This window comes from Hyla sarda, chromosome 5, assembly GCF_029499605.1.
Source record: "Hyla sarda isolate aHylSar1 chromosome 5, aHylSar1.hap1, whole genome shotgun sequence".
Taxonomy (NCBI): domain Eukaryota; kingdom Metazoa; phylum Chordata; class Amphibia; order Anura; family Hylidae; genus Hyla; species Hyla sarda.
In genome coordinates, this window is record NC_079193.1 from 40,902,906 (window position 1) to 40,923,273 (window position 20,368).

General features: G+C 42.5%; 1 protein-coding gene across 9 annotated transcripts in view; it reads left to right on the forward strand.

The window, feature by feature from the left end:
• MYO3A (myosin IIIA) overlaps positions 1–20,368 on the forward strand; it is a 212,176-nt gene that overhangs the window by 106,553 nt on the left and 85,255 nt on the right. For all 9 annotated transcript variants that reach the window (XM_056519327.1, XM_056519328.1, XM_056519330.1 and 6 more), the window contains 4 exons: positions 1,180–1,296; positions 2,120–2,224; positions 4,057–4,140; positions 12,431–12,633. In XM_056519327.1, coding sequence (XP_056375302.1) covers positions 1,180–1,296; positions 2,120–2,224; positions 4,057–4,140; positions 12,431–12,633 — 509 coding nt within the window. The remainder of the gene's footprint in view (positions 1–1,179; positions 1,297–2,119; positions 2,225–4,056; positions 4,141–12,430; positions 12,634–20,368) is intronic.

The following is a 20,368-nucleotide window of genomic DNA, read 5'->3' on the forward strand; positions in this document are numbered from 1 at the left end:
GTGTTTAACAAACCAGGGTGCCTCCAGCTGTTGCACAACTACAACTCCCAGCATGCATGTACAGCCATTGACTGTCTGGGCATGCTGGGAGTTATAGTTTTGCAACAGCTGGAGGCACACTGATAGGAAAACATTGATGTATGGGATGTATAGAGTTTATATGTATTGTATGTGATGTGTGACATCGCATACAGTACTGTACAGTTCTTTAAATACCTTCAGGGGGGACAGAATGTCCTCCATTACCATCCTGCCGACTACAGCTCTATAGGAAAGGAAGGGGAGGGCAGCCAGCAGCTCATTGGATGCCTGCAGCAAGATGCTGCAGGCTATTGGCTATGGCTGCACGGGGGGGGGGGGCTTACACGGAGCTCACAGTGGAAGCCTGCGTGAGTTAGCAGGACAGCATGTGAGTAACAGGAGGCAGAACGGGGCACACGGGCACATTATGTATGTTGAAATGATCATATGTCGGGAACATCGTAAGTCGGGGGGTCACTGTACTTTTAGTGATTTGTTGTAATTTTTTATATACACTTGACTTTATTTAATAAAAAAATGATTAAAATTGGTGATACTTACAGCAGGGCCTGGCCAATAAGCCATTGGAATTTTTTTTTATAATCGCTTTGTGAAACTCTGTAATCTTCTGTAAATAAAAAAATAAAAAAACTGCAGATTTGTGTATACCTACATACAAACCATTGTTTTATAACTTGAAGGGAATCTGTCAGCCATATGTGCTGCTCAGAGCTGTAGACACCATTGGATAGATGTAAGGGTATGAAAGTAAACTGCACCTTTCCTGGAGCTCATGGTGGTTACCATGAAAATGAAAATCTTATTTTTTTTATTCCTCAGCCAAGTTTCAAGGAGGCGGGGCCGAGCTGCTCAAGTGTCACAGCCCGGCACACTTCTCACTTGCCTTCACCTCCCAACACCTTTTTGACTGATATATTGCCCCTTGGCATCAAATAAGGGGAGGGGGGGTTGGTAGATGAGGATGAGAGAGGAGTTTTACTACATCTGTAAAGATGGTTGAGAACAGTGACCTAACACCTAATAAATATGCCTGAGATGACAAATAATCTGTCTTCACGATTTAGGATGAGTTAATCTCAGTGTTATATTTCAATGACAAGTTGTAATTTCCATGCGGCTCTCCATTGCTTGTTACAGAATACTGTGACAGACCAGCTTCAGAAGCGTTACAACAGAGATCAGATATACACCTATGTGGGGGATATCCTTATTGCTGTCAATCCATTCCGAAGTCTGGATCTCTATTCATCACAGGTCTGATCATTTTTCAATATTCCTGCAGAAATATCTGTAAGCACTGTTTTAGCATAGTTTAGATTAAATTGTGCATTTTTTTTTTTTACTCATGTTAAATGTTTACATTTATAGATTTGTTGTGGTTTTACATCATTTGCATATGCTATAAATGTTAAAGTTAAGTAGTTATCCAGGATTTTTCATTTCTTAAGAACATCAGCAAATATCCATACCAGTCACACATATGTTAGTTCAAGAGGACCTGTGGCCAACCCCAAATTGATATTTTAATTCAGGGAATCAGTCAGATGGGTGTGAACTCAATTTTAATAATGAGAGTGACCAGTCAGGTGATGGGCGGGATTATACAGTCAGGGGGTGTGTATTAGGCATGCACACCCCTCAATGTAAAACATTCACAACCCATGACTGTATTTTTCCCGCCCCTTAATATGAAATTTACTCCCATTATTAAAATTAAGTTCACGCCCATTTGACTGATTTCCTGAATTGTCAAACAAACTACAACAACCCACATCGCAGGAACGGGAGGGCAGATCAAGAAGTAGTAAAAAGGTTTTGTGATCTAATAATATTACATTGAAGGGGGGGGGGGGGATTGTCCACAGGTCCTGTTTAAAGTTTTAGGAAGTTCTTAATATTAGATATATATTCCCATCAATAATTTGTTCACAAGACACTATAGTCAGTGCCCCAAGCTTAGAATGACTATGACAGATTTACAAACTATTGTGAATATATTTCAATTTAGCCTTTGCTTCCATTTGCTTCGCTCCATTTTCCTATATACTTTATACAGTCTATTTTTATTTTTTTACAGCATTCGGAAACATATGCCAGTGCAAAAAGGACATCTAACCCACCACATATCTTTGGTGTGGCTGATATAGCTTATCAGTCTATGGTTACTTATAATTCTGATCAAGTAAGTTCTTTTTTTTATTGATTTTTGTTCTTTATAAATATCCTCTGGATGGAAGAAACATTTTAAGGGATTTTTCCATGAATCATGGCCGCCTGGCTATCTATAACCTGTTTGCCCAAGCCAGCTAATTTAGCCGTGTTATGTAATTTGTGTAACTCTCATGGACATTAATGGGAGCTTAGAAAACAACGCAGCCCCGCAAGCTACACTGTTTAAATAACTTCCAGAGTTCAGTAAACAGTGTAACTACCAATCCAAGGCTATTTCCGCAACTCCCATTAATGTGAATGGTAGTTAAGCAAATTGTGTAGAACACAGCTGACAAGGCTGTTTTTGGCACCCCACTTTCTTTTGCTAGATGACTGGGTGGCCATATTCTTTGGCATTGATTCATGGGAAACCCCTTTATTCAAGCTCAAGTAGCACAACAATGTACTGAAAGAACCTATATGAATTGAGATTATGTCAGGGACTGGTACATATGTGATGTATTCAGACACCCATGATAACAGATGACTGGGTGAAAAAGGACCTATGTCTAAATAACTTAGGATGCCCTGATCATATACCTTTTTACAGTGTCTTGATATGCCCTTGTGTTCCTGAGATATTAGGGTTTATACTTTGTCTGACAATTCAGGGAATCAGTCAGATGGGCGTGACTTAAAATTTACCAATGGGAGTGACCATCAGGTGATGGGCGGGATTATACAATCGTGGAGTGTGACTGTTTTATATGTCTCCTTTTTGGCGAGTTGGCTACAGGTCCTTTTTAAAGGATCTTAATAAAGATCAGTGACCTCCTACAACATTCTGAACCACTTTGGACAAATAGAGCCTTTGACTCAGCCTACCAAAGTTGGACATTTTTTTCTTTGGGACAAGTCTTGTTTTTATGGACCAAACATGTATCCATGTGAGTGAACGCTTTACATTGTTTAGTTATGTGCAGCTCTTTGTTTGATGACAAAGCTAAATCATTGTAAAAATTACACTTCTTAATAAGGCATAATACACAACAAATAAAAGATGCATCCAAAATATTTACCAAAGTATGAACATGTAAACCCAAGAGCTTATACATCTTTCATAAGGTAGACCTTTTATGGTGGAAAACGGTGTGATGTGGCTTTTGTTAAAATATGTTGCTATGGGCCACAACTCTATTCTCCTTTTCGCACTGTTGGAAGTAACCCAATGGCTACACATTAAAGGGGTTATCCGGGAATCGGAAAAAAAACAGACCTAATTTCTTTCAATGACCGCTCCCTGTCTGTCTCCACTTTGGGTGTGGTATTAGAACTTGGCTCCATTCACAATGGAACTGAGCTGCAGAACCACTCCCAACCTAGAGACAGACAGGGAGCGAAAGAAACTATCTCTGTTTTTTCAATTCCTGGGTAACCTCTTTAAGGTTTATAGCTAAAATTGGCGATCACTTTGTACCTAATCGTGAAAAGGGGGAGCACTGCATAAAGTACTAGTGGACTTCCTACTTGCCAAACATGTAAAACCATACCATGTGCCCTATCCTTGTTTTCCTCAACATTAGATTGGGGATTTTGGGCTGCTGCATGCAATGTGTTGGTAGATCTGACATCTGGGGCATGTGCCTATAAAGTGGCCCAACTGCTTTGCCCTTGGGCCTTCACTAAGCTTTACTAACTTAGGCTTGACCATTGCCAAAAGTTTTCCAAATGTGGCTATGTGAGGGATGGAGATTCCTTATATTTTTTCCTGAAGTTTGTAGGCACCAGTTCATTAATCTTGTAATGCACGTCTGACAGACTGAAAAAAGTTACCCAAGCTATGTGCTGTTCTTCCAATTTTAGTGCATTGTCATATCTGGTGAAAGTGGGGCTGGAAAGACAGAAGGAGCTCATCTTTTGGTCCAGCAACTCACAGTCCTTGGAAAGGTAAAATTAAGTTTTATACCTTCACGAGATTAAAAAAAAAATGTATTATATGTTGCTGGGGGGGCTGCTAAAATAAAATATAAATTATGCTTACCTTCCCCAATCAGCAACAGCTATTGGTCCAAAGGCTTTTAATCCCCCACTGCTTCCCACTCATGGCTGCCTCCTAGATGACATGTACTCTCAACTATTCACTGGCTACATTAGTGTCCTTTACAGGCCAATGATTGGCTGAGCAGGCAGGTCCTGCTCTGACACATAATCTTGGAAGCAGGGGATACCGGAAGTCACTGGATTGGGGGGAGAGGGCAGGATGGGTAAGTATCATAATTTTTTTTTTTTTTTTAACAGACCCCTAGGAACATGACATTTTTTTAAAGGGGTACTCTAGTGGAAAACTATTGTTTTTAAATCAACTGGTGCCAGAAAGTTAAATGGATTTGTAAATTACTTCTATTTAAAAATCTTAATCCTTCTAGTACTTATCAGCTGCTATGTGTTCCACTGGAAGTTCTTTATTTATTTATTTTTTTGCTTTTCTGTCTGACCAAAGTGCTCTCTGCTGACACCTCTGTCCAGACAGAAAATAAATAATAAAAAAAAGACCTTCCAGTGGAACATATAGAAGCTGATAAGTACTAGAAGGATTACGATTTTTAAAAGAAGTAATTTACAAATCTGTTTAACCTTTTGGCACCAATTGATTTAAAAAAAAAAAAAAGTTTGAAAGAATGAAAGAAATAATACAAGGAATTCATATTATATCTACATAAACAAAGGGCTTCTGTTAGGACCTTACTTTTCACCGCTCCTGTAGCGTCTGCTTCCTCTCCCCCCCCCCCCCGGTCGTTTCTCTCTTCTTTGCAGATAATGTACAGAGGTTGCCATGTCTGCATTTTTTTTAGCCATCATTCATCCTTCTAGCATTAAAGTTCCAGTTTTAATAAGGGTCCCCTTTTATTTAAAAAATAAATAAATAAATAAATATATATATATATATATATATATATATATATATATATATATATGTATACACCGTATTTTTCGCCCTATAGGACGCACCGGCGTATAAGACGCACCCAATTTATGGGTGCAAAATCTTAAAAAATAAAGATTTTGAACCCAATAGTGGTCTTCAACCTGCGGACCTCCAGATGTTGCAAAACTACAACTCCCAGCATGCCCAGACAGCCGTTGGCTGTCCGGGCATGCTGGGAGTTGTAGTTTTGCAACATCTGGAGGTCTGCAGATTGAAGACCACTGCATAGGAGGTAATACTCACGTGTCCCGCCCGCTCCAGACCCGTCACCGCTGCCCTGGATGTCGCTCCATCGCTGTCCCCGTCGCTCCGGAACGTCTCTGCTGCCGGCCGGGTATCCTCGCTCTCCATCGCCGCCATCACGTTGTTACGCACGCCGACGCACGTACGTGACGACGTGATGACGAGGAAGGAGAGCGCCGGCCATACAGGGGATCCCTGAACGGAGAAGACACCGAGGAGGCAGGTAAGGTCCCTCCCGGTGTCCTGTAAGCACTAACCCGGCTATTCAGTCAGGCTGTTCGGGACCACCGCGGTGAAATCGCGGCGGTCCCGAACAGCCTGACGGAACAGCCGGGTTAGTGTCACTTTCCCTTCAGACGCGGCGGTCAGCTTTGATCGCCGCGTCTGAAGGGTTAATACAGGGCATCACCGTGATCGGTGATGTCCTGTATTAGCCGCGGGTCCCGGCCGTTGATGGCCGCAGGGACCGCCGCGATAGGGGTGTATTCGCCGTATAAGACGCACCGACTTTTTCCCCCCAGTTTTGGGGAAGAAAAAGTGCGTCTTATACGGCGAAAAATACGGTATATATACACATCTATTCACAAGTATTTCCCAACAATATGATAACCTACAATTCCTACATTGTCAGAAAAACCTACAAGCAGTGATCAGCTGTCATACATTGGAGTACGAAGTAGCAAGTGTTCAAATAGCCTGCAGCGCCACCACAGGAGAAATTTTGCTATAGATAGCGGTCCCTGTAAAACACCAATATGCCTGGTCCTATAGAAGAAAATGGATCAAGCACATTCGTTGATTACATGGGCAATAAATGAATGTCAGTAATAAGGGTGCAATGCTTCATTTCCCCTCTAGGGATGCTGTAGAAAAATGTTATAGCTGATTCCTGAATAGCACCTTATTATTAATGAGCTCTTCTAACAAAAAGGCATTGTAAAAAGGTGGAAAAGCCTTTAAATGAATCTATGTTTACTTAATTAAAAATGTATTCTGAATCTGGTATGTAAATGAAATAGTATAATTTACTAAATTTATTGTAAAATGTAATTAATTGGATATTGTGAATCAACATTTAAACATGTGTTCCCAAGGGGGAATCATTTGTACTAAACCAACATAAACAAAGCTTTTCCTTCATGCCTGAAATTTACTTAGTGGCTCTATGGGAATTTCCATTGCAAAACAGCCTTATTTCACTTTCCCAAATTAAATGATATTTGTTTAACTAAGGGAGAGGAATGATATTTGTTTGGATTGATGGAAAATGTAGCACATAGACGAAATTCTTCAAAAATGATTTTCAGTACAGAATTGGCTGGGTAGGAAAGTTTATATCATTAGCATGAAATCAATCTCAAAAGAACAATTGATGCGCGAGAATTATCCTATAAGGGAATCAGTGTATTCATTATGAAAAGAAATGGAAGAAATTCTTTGTAGAACAATACAATTGTTGTCTAATTTGGTATGTGCTAGGGAAATTCTGGAAATACTTGATTTGTGTGAAAACATTGAGGCTTATTAAGTCTATGTTCATATCAGAAAGGTTGGAGTGAGTCAAAGTATACATTGGGATATTGGCAGAAAGGTATGCAAAGATATACCCTACTAATGCTCCCGTTCTACTCCTGTGGAAAACTTTTTGTTTTTAAAATCAACAGGTGCCAGAAAGTTAAAGGGTACCTTTCATCAAAAAAAACTTTTGATATATTATAGATTAATGTATGCAGAATAACTTTCCAATTGCATGTTATTAAAAAATATGCTTCTTTCTATTTAATTTTCCACTTTGAAAAAATGACCACTTGGAGTCTCCCTACCAGTCCTTTTTTATAGATTTCAAACTCATGAAGGAGTCCTAAATCTCAGACTGCAGCCGGAACACAGACAAACTCAGCACTGCTCCCTGCCAGGGAGTTTGCCTGTGTCCCGGCTGCAGTCTGAGATTTAGGACTCCTGCATGAGTCTGAAATCTATAAAAAAGGACTGGTAGGGAGACTCCTAGTGGTCATTTTTTCAAAGTGGAAAATTAAATAGAAAAAAGCATATTTTTTAATAACATGCAATTGGAAAGTTATTCTGCATACATTAAACTATAATATATCAAAAGTTTTTTTTTTTATGAAAGGTACCCTTTAAACAGGTTTGTAAATTACTTCTATTAAAAAATCTTAATCCTTCCAATACATTTTATGGGCTGTATACTACAAAGGAAATGATTTTCTTTTTGGATTTCTCTGATGTCACGACCACAGTGCTCTCTGCTGACCTCTGCTGTCCATTTTAGGAACTGTCCAGAGCAGAATATGTTTGCTATGGGGATTTTCTCCTGCTCTGGACAGTTCCAAAAATGGACAGAGATGTCAGCAGAGAGCACTGTGGTCGTGACATCAGAGAAATCCAAAAAGAAAAGCATTTCTTCTGTAGTATTTAGCCCCTAAAAAGTACTGGAAGGATTAAGATTTTTTAATAGAAGTAATTTACATATCTGTTTAACTTTCTGGCGGCAGTTGATAAAAAAAAATAAAAAGTTTTCCACGGGAGTACCTTTTTAAAGTTAGTGTTTCACTTTAGCTAGGAGTCTTAAAAACTGACTGGGAATGTATGCCGAGACAATAATATCTCCAGAAGGAGAACATTCTCTTCTGCAGACAATTGTTTCAGGGTGTTGCCTCCTTATCAGTATAGAGTAGGGAGTGCTGGTTCGGCTGGTGAGAGGTTATGTCTGGGCATAGTCTTAAAGGGTAATGTTTCTCTTGAGGAGAGCATCAGAAGGATGTGTGGAGACCTATAGGCCATTAAAGGGGTGGAAAACATTTTTTTTTTTTTCATATCAACTGGCTTCAGAAAGTTAAACAGATTTGTAAATTACTTTTATTAAAAAATCTTAATCTTTCCAGTACTTATCAGCTGCTGTATGCTACAGAGGAAGTTAAATTGTTCTTTTCTGTCTGACCACAGAGCTCTCTGCTGACACCTCTGTTTGTGTCAGGAACTGTCCAGACAAGAAGCAAAATTGTATAGCAAACCTCTGCTGCACCGGACAGTTCCTGACATGGACAGAGATATCAGCAGAGAGCACCGTGGTCAGACAGAAAAGAACAACTCAACTTCAACTGGAGCATACAGCAGCGGATATGTACTGGAAGGGTTACGTTTTGTTTTTATAGAAGTAATTTACAAATCTGTTTAACTTTCTGGCACCAGTTGTTCAAAAAAAAAAAAAAAATGTTTTCCACCAGAGTACCCCTTTAATGCTCCACTGGGAATTCTAGGAAGAATGGATTTGCAAAGCAGCTCTCTCATGCAACCATTTTTAGATAGCCTTCCCTTAAAGGGGTACTCCGCTGCTCAGCGTTTGGAACAAACTGTTCCGAACACTGAAGTCAGCGCCAGGAGCTTGTGACGTCATAGCCCCACCCCCTTATGATGTCACGTCATGCCCCCTCAATGCAAGTTTATGGGAGGGGGCGTGCCAGTCCCATAGATTTGCATTGAGGGGGCGAGGTGTGACATCATGAGGGGCGGAGCTATGATGTCAAGAGCTCCCGTCGCTGGCTCCAGCATTCGGAACAGTTTGTTCCAAATGCTGAGCAGCAGAGTACCCCTTTAAAGTCAATGTTTCCCTCCAACTAAGAGTGAAACACAACATTATGATACTCTCTTTAAAGCAAACCATTTTCGACTACAATAGACTCCTGGCTGAAGTGATTAACCCGATAACGACCATGGACGAGTATCGACGTCCAGGTTGGCAGGCATTCCCGCACCTGGACGTCTATACTCGTCCATTCTTCTCGTGGTTGCTGCCCAGTGCACCCACGAGATCACGGCAGGGACTCGGCTGTATCACACAGCCGGGACCCTGCTGCACTGCCAGGACTGAAGTAAACTTCGGTCCCGGCAGTTTTAACCCTTACAGCCGCGGTCGGAAGTGACCGCGGGCTGTAAGTGTTATGACAGAGGGAGGGGGCTCCCTCTGTCTCCTCTGCAGCACCCCGCATCGCGATCGCGGGGTGCTGCGTGTAATACACGGCTGGCTGGGACCTGCCGCACTGCCGGGAGTGAAGTTCACTTCACTCCCGACAGTTTAACCCTTACAGCCGCGGTCAGAAGTGACCGCGCGCTGTAAGGAGTTCTGACAGAGGGAGGGGGCTCCCTCTGTCTCCTCTGCAGCACCCCGCAGCGCAATCGCGGGGTGCTGTGTGTGGCCGCACTGCCGGGAGTGCAGTTCACTTCACTCCTGACAGTTTAACCCCTACAGCCGCGGTCAGAAGTGACAGCACGCTGTAAGGAGTTCTGACAGAGGGAGGGGGCTCCCTCTGTCTCTCCTGCAGCACCCCGCAGCGCGATCGCGGGGTTCTGCTGCATACCTGGGCAGCCGGGGGTCCTACAAAGACCCCCAGGTCTGCCCTGGGTATTGCCTGAGAGGCACGTCCTAATATGCTGCCTGCTAGTGAAAACTGGCAGGCAGCATATAACTGCAATGCTTTGGAATACTAAGTATTCCAAAGCATTAAAAAGTGTAAAAATAAATAAATAAATAAATAAAACAAAAGTGTAAAAATAAATAAAAATGTAATAAAAGTGTAAAAAAAAATATATATATATTAAAAATACATTTATTAAATGAATCTAATAAAAAAAAAAAAGCATAATGTGTAGGATCGCATTGGCGGACATCCGCATCATGTAATATGCTGCGGATGTCCGCCACGTGATCCTACACATTATGCAGCAGTCACGGTAATGAGCTCGCTGCTGCGGCTGGGTAGCTTTGTGCGTCCACTCATAGCGGCGGATTTTCCGCCAGCAGTCATGAGCGGACACACTGAGCTACCCAGCCGCAGCAGTGATGGATATATTCGCCATGAGCGGGTGCTTATTCCCACAACATGGCGGATATATCCATTAGGAGCCTTAACTGTCACAGACAGACGCGTTATACTGCCATCCGACCAAGGACCAATCAGAGAGGTCCCTGGTCCAGCCAATAACTTGTAGGGGTGCGGTATATAAATGGGGTCACTTGTGGGGGTGGGGGTACTGTTCTGCCCTGAAAGCCAAATGGCGCTCCTCTCCTTCTGAGTCCTACCACGCGGCCAAGGAACCATATATGGCCAAAGTGGGGGTATTTCCGAACATGGGACAAGCAGCTAAATAAAATATAGGGTGCATTTCTTTCAATATCAGAAGTGATGTACAAAAAATATGCCCCTCAAATGATGCATTTGTGAAAAATAGCAATTTTCGAATTTTTAACACTGACTTTGTAATAATTCCTGCCAAAAAACTATGGTGTTAAAATACTCACTGTACCCCCTAGCGAATACCTTGAGGGGTCTTGTTTTTAAAATGGGGTCATTTGGGTGTTCCTATGTTCTACTACCTTTTTAATTTCTGCAAACCTTGCATAGCACATAAAAAAAGATGTACTTTTCAAATTTTCTAAATTTACAAAATTTCAAGTTAAATTGTTAGGCTTCTGACTAATTTAAAATGTTAATTAAAAATTAAAAAATGATGTCAAAATAAAGTAGACATCTGAAAGTATAAGTTTCATAAACTATTTGGTCAGTATTTATAAATATATGCAACCAATTAGTGTTAAAATAGTAAAAAATCTTAATTTTTTATAAAAATTTCATGATTTTTTGCATTGTAAAAAAAAACTACAAATGATATCGGCTTACTTTTACTATGTACATGAAGGACAATTTGTGACAAAAAAACAATGTCAGAATTATCGTGATTGGCAAAACGTTACCAGAGTTATTCTCTAATAAAGACAGACATCCCCGATGTGAAAAAACAGGCCTGGTCTTTCAGGGGCATACAGGTTTATTTGCATTGGTCCTTAAGGGGTTAACTGACTTTAAGAAAAAGGAGGCATGAGAAAGCTGATTTGCATATGATTTCTTCCCAGAAATCTTAGTAGAGCAGTAATGGCCTATAAATCTTCACACATCGTTATGACTTTAATAGACTGCACATACAGCGGTCTACTGCTTTTGAGTGACACATTTAAAAAAATGACGGTATAAGGTGACATTTTTTTGCCGTTAACCCTATGTATACCTCCAAAGAACTCCACTTTTTGAGGTGAACAAAGCCTTACCAAAACTGTTTGCATGTACAGTGCTCACTCACGTTACAATATTAATTGGTTCCGGGACGACCATTGTATGTTGAAACCATTGTATGTTGAGACCAGAACTCTATGGAAACCTGGTAATTGGTTCTAAAGGCACCAAAATGTCATCCAAAAATAGGAAAAAGTGAGAATTAAGTAAAAATAAGTAGAAAACTAATATAGATAAAGTAAATCCTTACATATAAAAGTAATAAAGATCTGCTGGGAGCTGTAATCACTGTCTATGTCAGTGTTTCCCAAGCAGGGAGCCTCCAGCTGTTGCAAAACTACAACTCCCAGCATGCCCGGACAGCCAAAGGCTGTCCGGGCATGCTGGGAGTTGTCGTTTTGCAACAGCTGGGGGCACCCTGCTTGGGAAGCACTGTTTTATGTAGAGGACAGGAGCTTCTTCGGGGTCCTGTACAGTACATACAGTGTCCTAAAAAAGTAACATGGAGCCACCCTCACCTGGTATCCAAAGGAGCAGGTAACCCTGGCACAGGTACAGAACATGTAATACCTCCCTGTACTGTAGGGGGCGCTACCAGACACCAGGCAGTGCATGCACTTCAGTAATACAGAAGTTTTACCAGTGAATGCCCATTCATTGACACGTTTCACAGATCTGAACTGTCCGTAGCATTGTATGTTGAGTCTGGTTTCAAGTTACAATGGTCCAGAAAAGACCATTGTATGTTGAAACTATTGTATGTTGAGGCCATTGTAAGTTGAGGGATCACTGTACTAAGCCCTGATAGTAGAGCGGGATGGATTCTGGTGGTGGGACCCACGACCAAGAGTTGAAGATGCAGCGTGTACAAGCAGATTTTGGTAAACCAAGATACAGCTGTAATACGTTTTCCCCTTTCTAGGCAAACAACAGGACCTTACAGGAGAAGATTTTGCAGGTGAATAACCTGGTGGAAGCTTTTGGAAATGCATGCACTATCATTAATGAAAATTCAAGTCGCTTTGGGAAATACTTAGAGATGAAATTCACCAACAATGGAACAGTTGTAGGAGCCCAGATTTCTGAATATCTTCTGGAAAAATCCAGAGTTGTCCACCAGGCGATGTAAGTTGTCACCATCTTGATTCATAGTTATGTAAAGGCCCGGCATGGTATTACAACTTGATAATGGAGGCCGACAGCAAGCATGCCTTCCTACTTAAAGGGGTAATCTGGTGGAAAACATTTTTTTCTTTTTAAATTAAAAGGTGCCAGAAAGTTATACAGATTTGGAAATGACTTCTATTAAAATGTTTTAATCATTCCAGTACTTATCAGCTGCTGTATGCTCCAAAGGAAGTTTTTTCTTTTTGAATTTCTATTCTGTCTGACCACAGTGCTCTCTACTAGTGTTGAGCGGCATAGGCCATATTCGAATTCGCGAATATTCGCGAATATATGGACGAATATTCGTCATATATTCGCGAATATTCGCATATTCGTTATAATCTAGTTTTATTTTCGCATATGCGAACATTCGCGTATGCGAAAATTAACATATGTGAATATTCGCATATACAAAATTAACATCCGCGAAAATTCGCATATGCGAATATTAGTGTATGTTAATTTTCGCATATACGAATTTTCGCGTATGTTAATTTTCGTATATGCGAATATTTGCACGCCAGTCTCACTCAGTAGTATTAGAGCCTTCTTTACACCACACAAGCTGGAAGCAGAGAGGGATGATCACTGTGATGTGTACTGTGAAAAAAAAAAAACAAAAAAAAAAAAAAACGAATATTCGTAATTACGAATATATAGCGCTATATTCGCGAAATTCGCGAATTCGCGAATATGCGATATTCGCGAATAATATTCGAATTGCGAATATTCGCGAGCAACACTACTCTCTACTGACACCTCTGTCCACGTCAGGAAATGTCCAGAGCAGGAGCAAATCCCCATAGCAAAATGAGGTGTCAGCAGAGAGCACTGTGGTCAGACAGAAAAGAAATTCAAAAAGAAAATAACTTCCTCTGTAGCATACAGCAGCTGATAAGTACTGGAAGAATTAATATTTTTTAATAGAAGTTATTTATAAATCTGTTTAACTTTCAGGCACCAGTTGATTTGAATTATTTTTTTTTCCACCGGAGTAGCTCTTTAAGTGTCATATTCACCAACCTATAGGTGTATATGGGGAAGCATTCATATGACATGCAGGACACTGGTGGCCATTGGAATTAGACAAATAATGACTCACAAAGCAGCTATGATTAACCTCTTAAGGATGCATGGCGCCCGGTCCCGGTGTTTAAAACGGGGTCACGCCATGACCCCGCATCACACCGGGTTGGTCCCGGCTGCTAATGATAGCCAGGACCCTGGGCTAATAGCGCGCAGCACAGATCATTGTGCCGCGAGCTATTAACCCTTCAGACACGGTGATCAAAGTTGGTCGTCGCGTCCAAAAAGAAAGTAAAAGCTTTCCGGCAGCTCAGTCAGGCTGATCAGGACTATCACAGTAAAAATGCGATGTCCCGATCAGCTAGGACGCGAGCGGAGGTCCCCTCACCTGTCTCCGTCTCACGTCCGATCGGCGTTTGATTGCTCCAAGCCTGAGCTACAGGCTTTAGCAATCAAGCCCCTAGAACGCGGATCCATGCAAAGCTATGGCTTTGCAGGGATCAGGGTAAAAGATCAGTGTGTGCAGTGTTATAGGTCCCTATGGGAGCTATAACATTGCAAAAAAAAAGTGGAAACAAAAAGGTAATAAAGGTCATTTAACGCCTTCCCTAATAAAAGTTTGAATCACCCCCCTTTTCCCATTAAAAAAACTGTGTAAATATAAATAAACATAAACATATGTGGTATTGCCGCGTGCGTAAATTCCAAAGTCCAAAATAGCGTATTTTTGGTCACTTTTTACATCATAAAAAATGAATAAAAAGCGATCAAAAGTCCGATCAATGCAAAAATGGTACCGATAAAAACTTCAGATCACGGCGCAAAAATTCTTAGGCTAGGTTCACCCAGATTTCATTTGAAAAAATGGCAGACAAAGTGCATCTGTATTTATAACATTAGTAGAGCTTCAGATTACATTTAACTATTTAATTCATATATTTTTTAGGTTCATACCTAGGGGCATAGTTGGAAACCACAGGGCCACTGTGGAAAAAATTGTACTTATTACCCCCCCCCCCCCATAAAGCCACACAAGCCGCCCTCCATCAGCATGTCCCCATCCATACATAAACACCAGCCCCGCCATCTAGATGTTTCCCATATATCCACAGCAGCCCCCCATCAGCATGTCCTCCATACATCCACAGCAGCCCCCATCAGCATGTCCTCCATACACCCACAGCAGCCCCCCATCAGCATGTCCTCCATACATCCACAGCAGCCCCCATCAGCATGTCCTCCATACACCCACAGCAGCCCCTCATCATCATGTCCTCCATACATCCACAGCAGCCCCCCATCAGCATGTCCTCTATACATCCACAGCAGCCCCCCATCAGCATGTCCTCCATACATCCACAGCAGCCCCCCATCAGCATGTCCTCCATACACCCACAGCAGCCCCCATCAGCATGTCCTCCATACACCCACAGCAGCCCCCCATCAGCATGTCCTCCATACATCCACAGCAGCCCCCCATCAGCATGTCCTCCATACACCCACAGCAGCCCCCCATCAGCATGTCCTCCATACACCCACAGCAGCCCCCCATCAGCATGTCCTCCATACATCCACAGCAGCCCCCATCAGCATATCCTCCATACACCCACAGCAGCCCCCATCAGCATGTCCTCCATACATCCACAGCAGCCCCCCATCAGCATGTCCTCCATACACCCACAGCAGCCCCCATCAGCATGTCCTCCATACACCCACAGCAGCCCCCCATCAGCATGTCCTCCATACATCCACAGCAGCCCCACATCAGCATGTCCTCCATACATCCACAGCAGCCTCCATTAGCATGTCCTCCATACATCCACAGCAGCCCCCATCAGCATGTCCTCCATACACCCACAGCAGCCCCCCATCAGCATGTCCTCCATACACCCACAGCAGCCCCCATCAGCATGTCCTCCATACACCCACAGCAGCCCCCATCAGCATGTCCTCCATACATCCACAGCAGCCCCCATCAGCATGTCCTCCATACACCCACAGCAGCCCCCCATCAGCATGTCCTCCATACACCCACAGCAGCCCCCCATCAGCAGGTCCTCCATACATCCACAGCAGCCCCACATCAGCATGTCCTCCATACATCCACAGCAGCCCCACATCAGCATGTCCTCCATACATCCACAGCAGCCCCCCATCAGCATGTCCTCCATACACCCACAGCAGCCCCCATCAGCATGTCCTCCATACACCCACAGCAGCCCCCCATCAGCATGTCCTCCATACATCCACAGCAGCCCCCCATCAGCATGTCCTCCATACACCCACAGCAGCCCCCCATCAGCATGTCCTCCATACATCCACAGCAGCCCCACATCAGCATGTCCTCCATACATCCACAGCAGCCCCCATCAGCATGTCCTCCATACATCCACAGCAGCCCCCCATCAGCATGTCCTCCATACATCCACAGCAGCCCCCATCAGCATGTCCTCCATACATCCACAGCAGCCCCCCATCAGCATGTCCTCCATACATCCACAGCAGCCCCCCATCAGCATGTCCTCCATACACCCACAGCAGCCCCCATCAGCATGTCCTCCATATATGTCCCCCATCCCTCTATACAGTGTCCCCTCTCTTTAGCATGTTCCCCATCCCTCCCCACAGTGAGAGTTGTAGTTTTAAAACAGCTGGAGGCACACTGGTTGGGAAACACTAGGTTAGTGTATCTAACATGAGGGAGCACATAGTGTAGTAGCAGGAGGGGTCCTGTGGGCCCCACTGGCTAAGGGGCCCGGTCACAATTGTGATGCATACGACCACTATAGCTACACTACTGGTCATATTCTAATTCTTAACTCATCTACCAAACCAGAGTATTAAGGTAGCAGACATGCATGATATTGTAGCAATTTAAGGTCATTTTATTAGGTCAAGTTATGCCTTGAAAAAAACTAAACCCAAAATTCAATCATTGTCACCATCAGTATTTTTTTTATTGTGTTTGTTTTTTCTAGAATAAAAAGCAATTCCCATTAAACCTGATCCCACCTACAAACCTTCCCATATCCCTTATAGCTAAATGTAATAAGTGTGATTTGCAAAGTGATAGCACCTTTCCAGCAATATGTATGTTTTCATGCTGTAGTCATTATTGGGATACTTCAATGAAGCCTTTACCAGAGAACGTTAGTTATTTATGTGTTTGTCCATAGAAATGTCCTGCTGAGAATAAATCGTAATCTCACGGTTACTCTAATATATTACATAAACTCTTACATACCGTATGTACAGCTCATCCCGATGTGTAGTGACATCACGGGAATACAGAACTAGAAGGTCATAAATATCTACAAGCTACCACCATGCTCCTACATATCAAGCTGGACCAAAACAGCCAGATCTTGTAACCATCAAACACCCAATGTAGACGTGACCTTGGACGGTGCCAAGCTGACAATAATCTGTCTATTCGTTCCCTCAGGCTACATTTTTGATCAGTGCATTCCCCATTGTATATTGTTGACAGGAGATGAAAGTAGAAATAGTCTGATAAGAGCTTTTAGAGCTTTTTAAGACCATTTTTTTTTTTTAGATATTTATCCCACCCAACTATGATATTTATTTGCACCATAAAGAAGGACAATGCTAATAGTGTTAAGGAACATAAAGGGAAAGTGTAATCAGATCTATTGTTTGAATCAAGTTTACAATTTATTTACTGTATATACTTGAGTATAAGCCAACCCGAATATAAGCCGAGGCCCCAAATTTCTCCCCAAAAACCCAGGAAAAGTTATTGACTTGACTATAAGCCTAGGGTGGGAAATACATCATCCCCCCCTGTCATCATCCAGACCCCCATCATCATCCAGACCCCCGTCATTATCACCCCCATCATCATCACCCTGTCATTTTCAACCCCCGTCATCATCACTCTGTCATCATCACTCTGTCATCATCACCCCCGTCATCATCACCCTGTCATCATCACTCTGTCATCATCACTCTGTTATCATCACTCTGTTATCATCACTCTGTCATCATCACCCTGTCATCATCACCGCCTATCAATCCCTTCATCAGTGGTCTTCAATCTGCAGACCTCCAGATGTTGCAAAACTACAACTCCCAGCATGCCTGGACAGCCATCGGCCACTGCGGCCTTCGTCATCATCCAGACCCCCCTTTAGTTTTCTACTAACCTCCCCTCTGCGAGAAGGAAGGGTGAGCTGGTCCGGGCCATCTATGCTGCAGGGACCGTCCGGTGGGGAGGGTTAGTCGTTCCGGGCTGTCCATTTTCACCGGGAGGCCCTCTTCTCCGCTTCGGGGTGGCCCCGGACTAGTGACGTTGCCTTGACGATTACGCACATGGACGTTCATGCGCAGGGACGTCTGCTGCGCATGGTTGTCCCTATGCGTCATCGTCAAGGCCCCGAAACGACCAACCCTCCCCACCGGACGGTCCCTGCAGCATAGATGGCCCGGACCAGCTCACCCTTCCTTCCCACCGAGGGGAGGTGAGTAGAAAACTAAAGGGGGGTCTGGATGATGACGAAGGCCGCAGTGGTCTTCAACTTGCGGACCTCCAGATGTTTCAAAACTACAACTCCCAGCATGCCCGGACAGCCGATGGCTGTCCGGGCATGCTGGGAGTTGTAGTTTTGCAACATCTGGAGGTCCGCAGGTTGAAGACCACTGAGAAGGGATTGACAGGCGGAGAGTTCACTCGAGTATAAGCCGAGGGGGTGCGTTTTCAGCACAAAAAATCATACTGAAAAACTCGGCTTATACTCGAGTATATACGGTAAATACATGTTTTATTTATTTTTTTTAACTATCAATATTCTAAATAATCCTGAAATCTTGTTTTTAGTCTAATGATAAGCTGACACTTTCTTTTCTGTAGAGATCACTTTTCATTGTCTACTCATTATCACAGGCAGGATTAAAATAAAAGGTGACACACTATTATATACATAAGATGGGAACAGCCATTAACAATAGGTGATGGTCACATCTCTCCTCCTCCCTGCACAGACTCCCTGACTTTTGCACAGGTCCCAGAGCATGCCTAGAAAACGCTCCGTATTTATTGACAGCTTGTGCAGCTGGGCGACTAGATTACATAGAAAAATAGTTTGTCATCAGGAAAAGACAACCTAGCTCATACTTATAATATTTCCTTTTAAGTGTGGATAAATGTTTACTCATCCCAGGCAGGGTGACATTTTTCTTAGTCCGGGTTCACATTGTAATTTGTGCCTCAGAGGAACGGATACGTCGGGAAACTGTCAAAATGACATGCTGACATATACACGCTTGGACAGGTATGGGCCCTATTCATTTCAATGGCCTGAGTGTAGACAGCTTGAAGAAGATTTATCAAGTAGATTTTTTTTTCGTAAAAAAGTTGCGCGTACTTGCGCACGTGCGACTTTTCTACACATGCTGCGACATTTTGATTTTTGCTTATTCCAAAGCACATTTCTGAAATCTGCTCACGTAGTAATTTTTTTATTTTTTTTTTACTTTGCAGTCATCATGTATTTATCAAATGTGATGGTCGCTATTTATGAAGAAAAAAAGTTGCATCCCCATTTAACCCCTTAAGGACGCAGGGTTTTTCAGTTTTTGCATTTTCGTTTTTTCCTCCTTACCTTTTAAAAATCATAACCCTTTCAATTTTCAAATTTGTGTCACCAATTCTAATTTGCAGTGACATTAGTCATTTTTACCCAAAAATACACAGCGAAACGGGAAAAAAATCATTGTGTGACAAAATTGAAGAATAACGCCATTTTGTAATTTTTGGGGGCTTCCGTTTCTACGCAGTGCATATTTTGGTAAAAATGACACCTTATCATTATTCTGTAGGTCCATACGGTTAAAATGATCCCCTACTTATATAGGTTTGATTTTGTCGCACTTCTGGAAAAAATCATAACTACATGCAGGAAAATGTATACGTTTAAAAATGTCACCTTCTGACCCCTATAACTTTTTTATTTTTTCATGTACAGGGTGGTATGAGGTATGATCTGAAGTTTTTATCGGTATGATTTTTATTTTGATCGGACTTTTTGATCACTTTTTATTCATTTTTAATGGTATAAAAAGTGACCAAAAATACGATTTTTTTGACTTTGGAATATTTTTACTTGTACGCCATTGACCGTGCGCTTTAACTAACGATATATTTTTATAGTTCGGACACTTATATGGCATCACATATGTTTATTTTTATTTACACTGTTTTTTTTTAATGGGAAAAGGGGGGATTCAAACTTTTATTAGGGAAGGGGTTAAATGACCTTTATTAACACTTTTTTCAACTTTTTTTTTGCAATGTTATAGGTCCCATAGGGACCTATAACACTGCACACACTGATCTCTTACACAGATCACTGGCGTGTATTAACACGCCTGTGATCAGTGTTATCAGCACTTGACTGCTCCTGCCTGGATCTCAGGCACGGAGCAGTCATTCACCGATCGGACACTGAGGAGACAGGTAGGGGCTCTCCCGGTGTCCTGTAAGCTGTTCGGGACGCCGCAATTTCACCACGTCGGTCCCGAACAGCCCGACTGAGCAGCCGGGATACTTTCACTTTCACTTCAGACGCGGCGGTAAGCTTTGATAGTCGCGTCTGAAGGGTTAATACAGGGCATTATGTCCTGTATTAGCCGTGGGTCCCGGCCATAG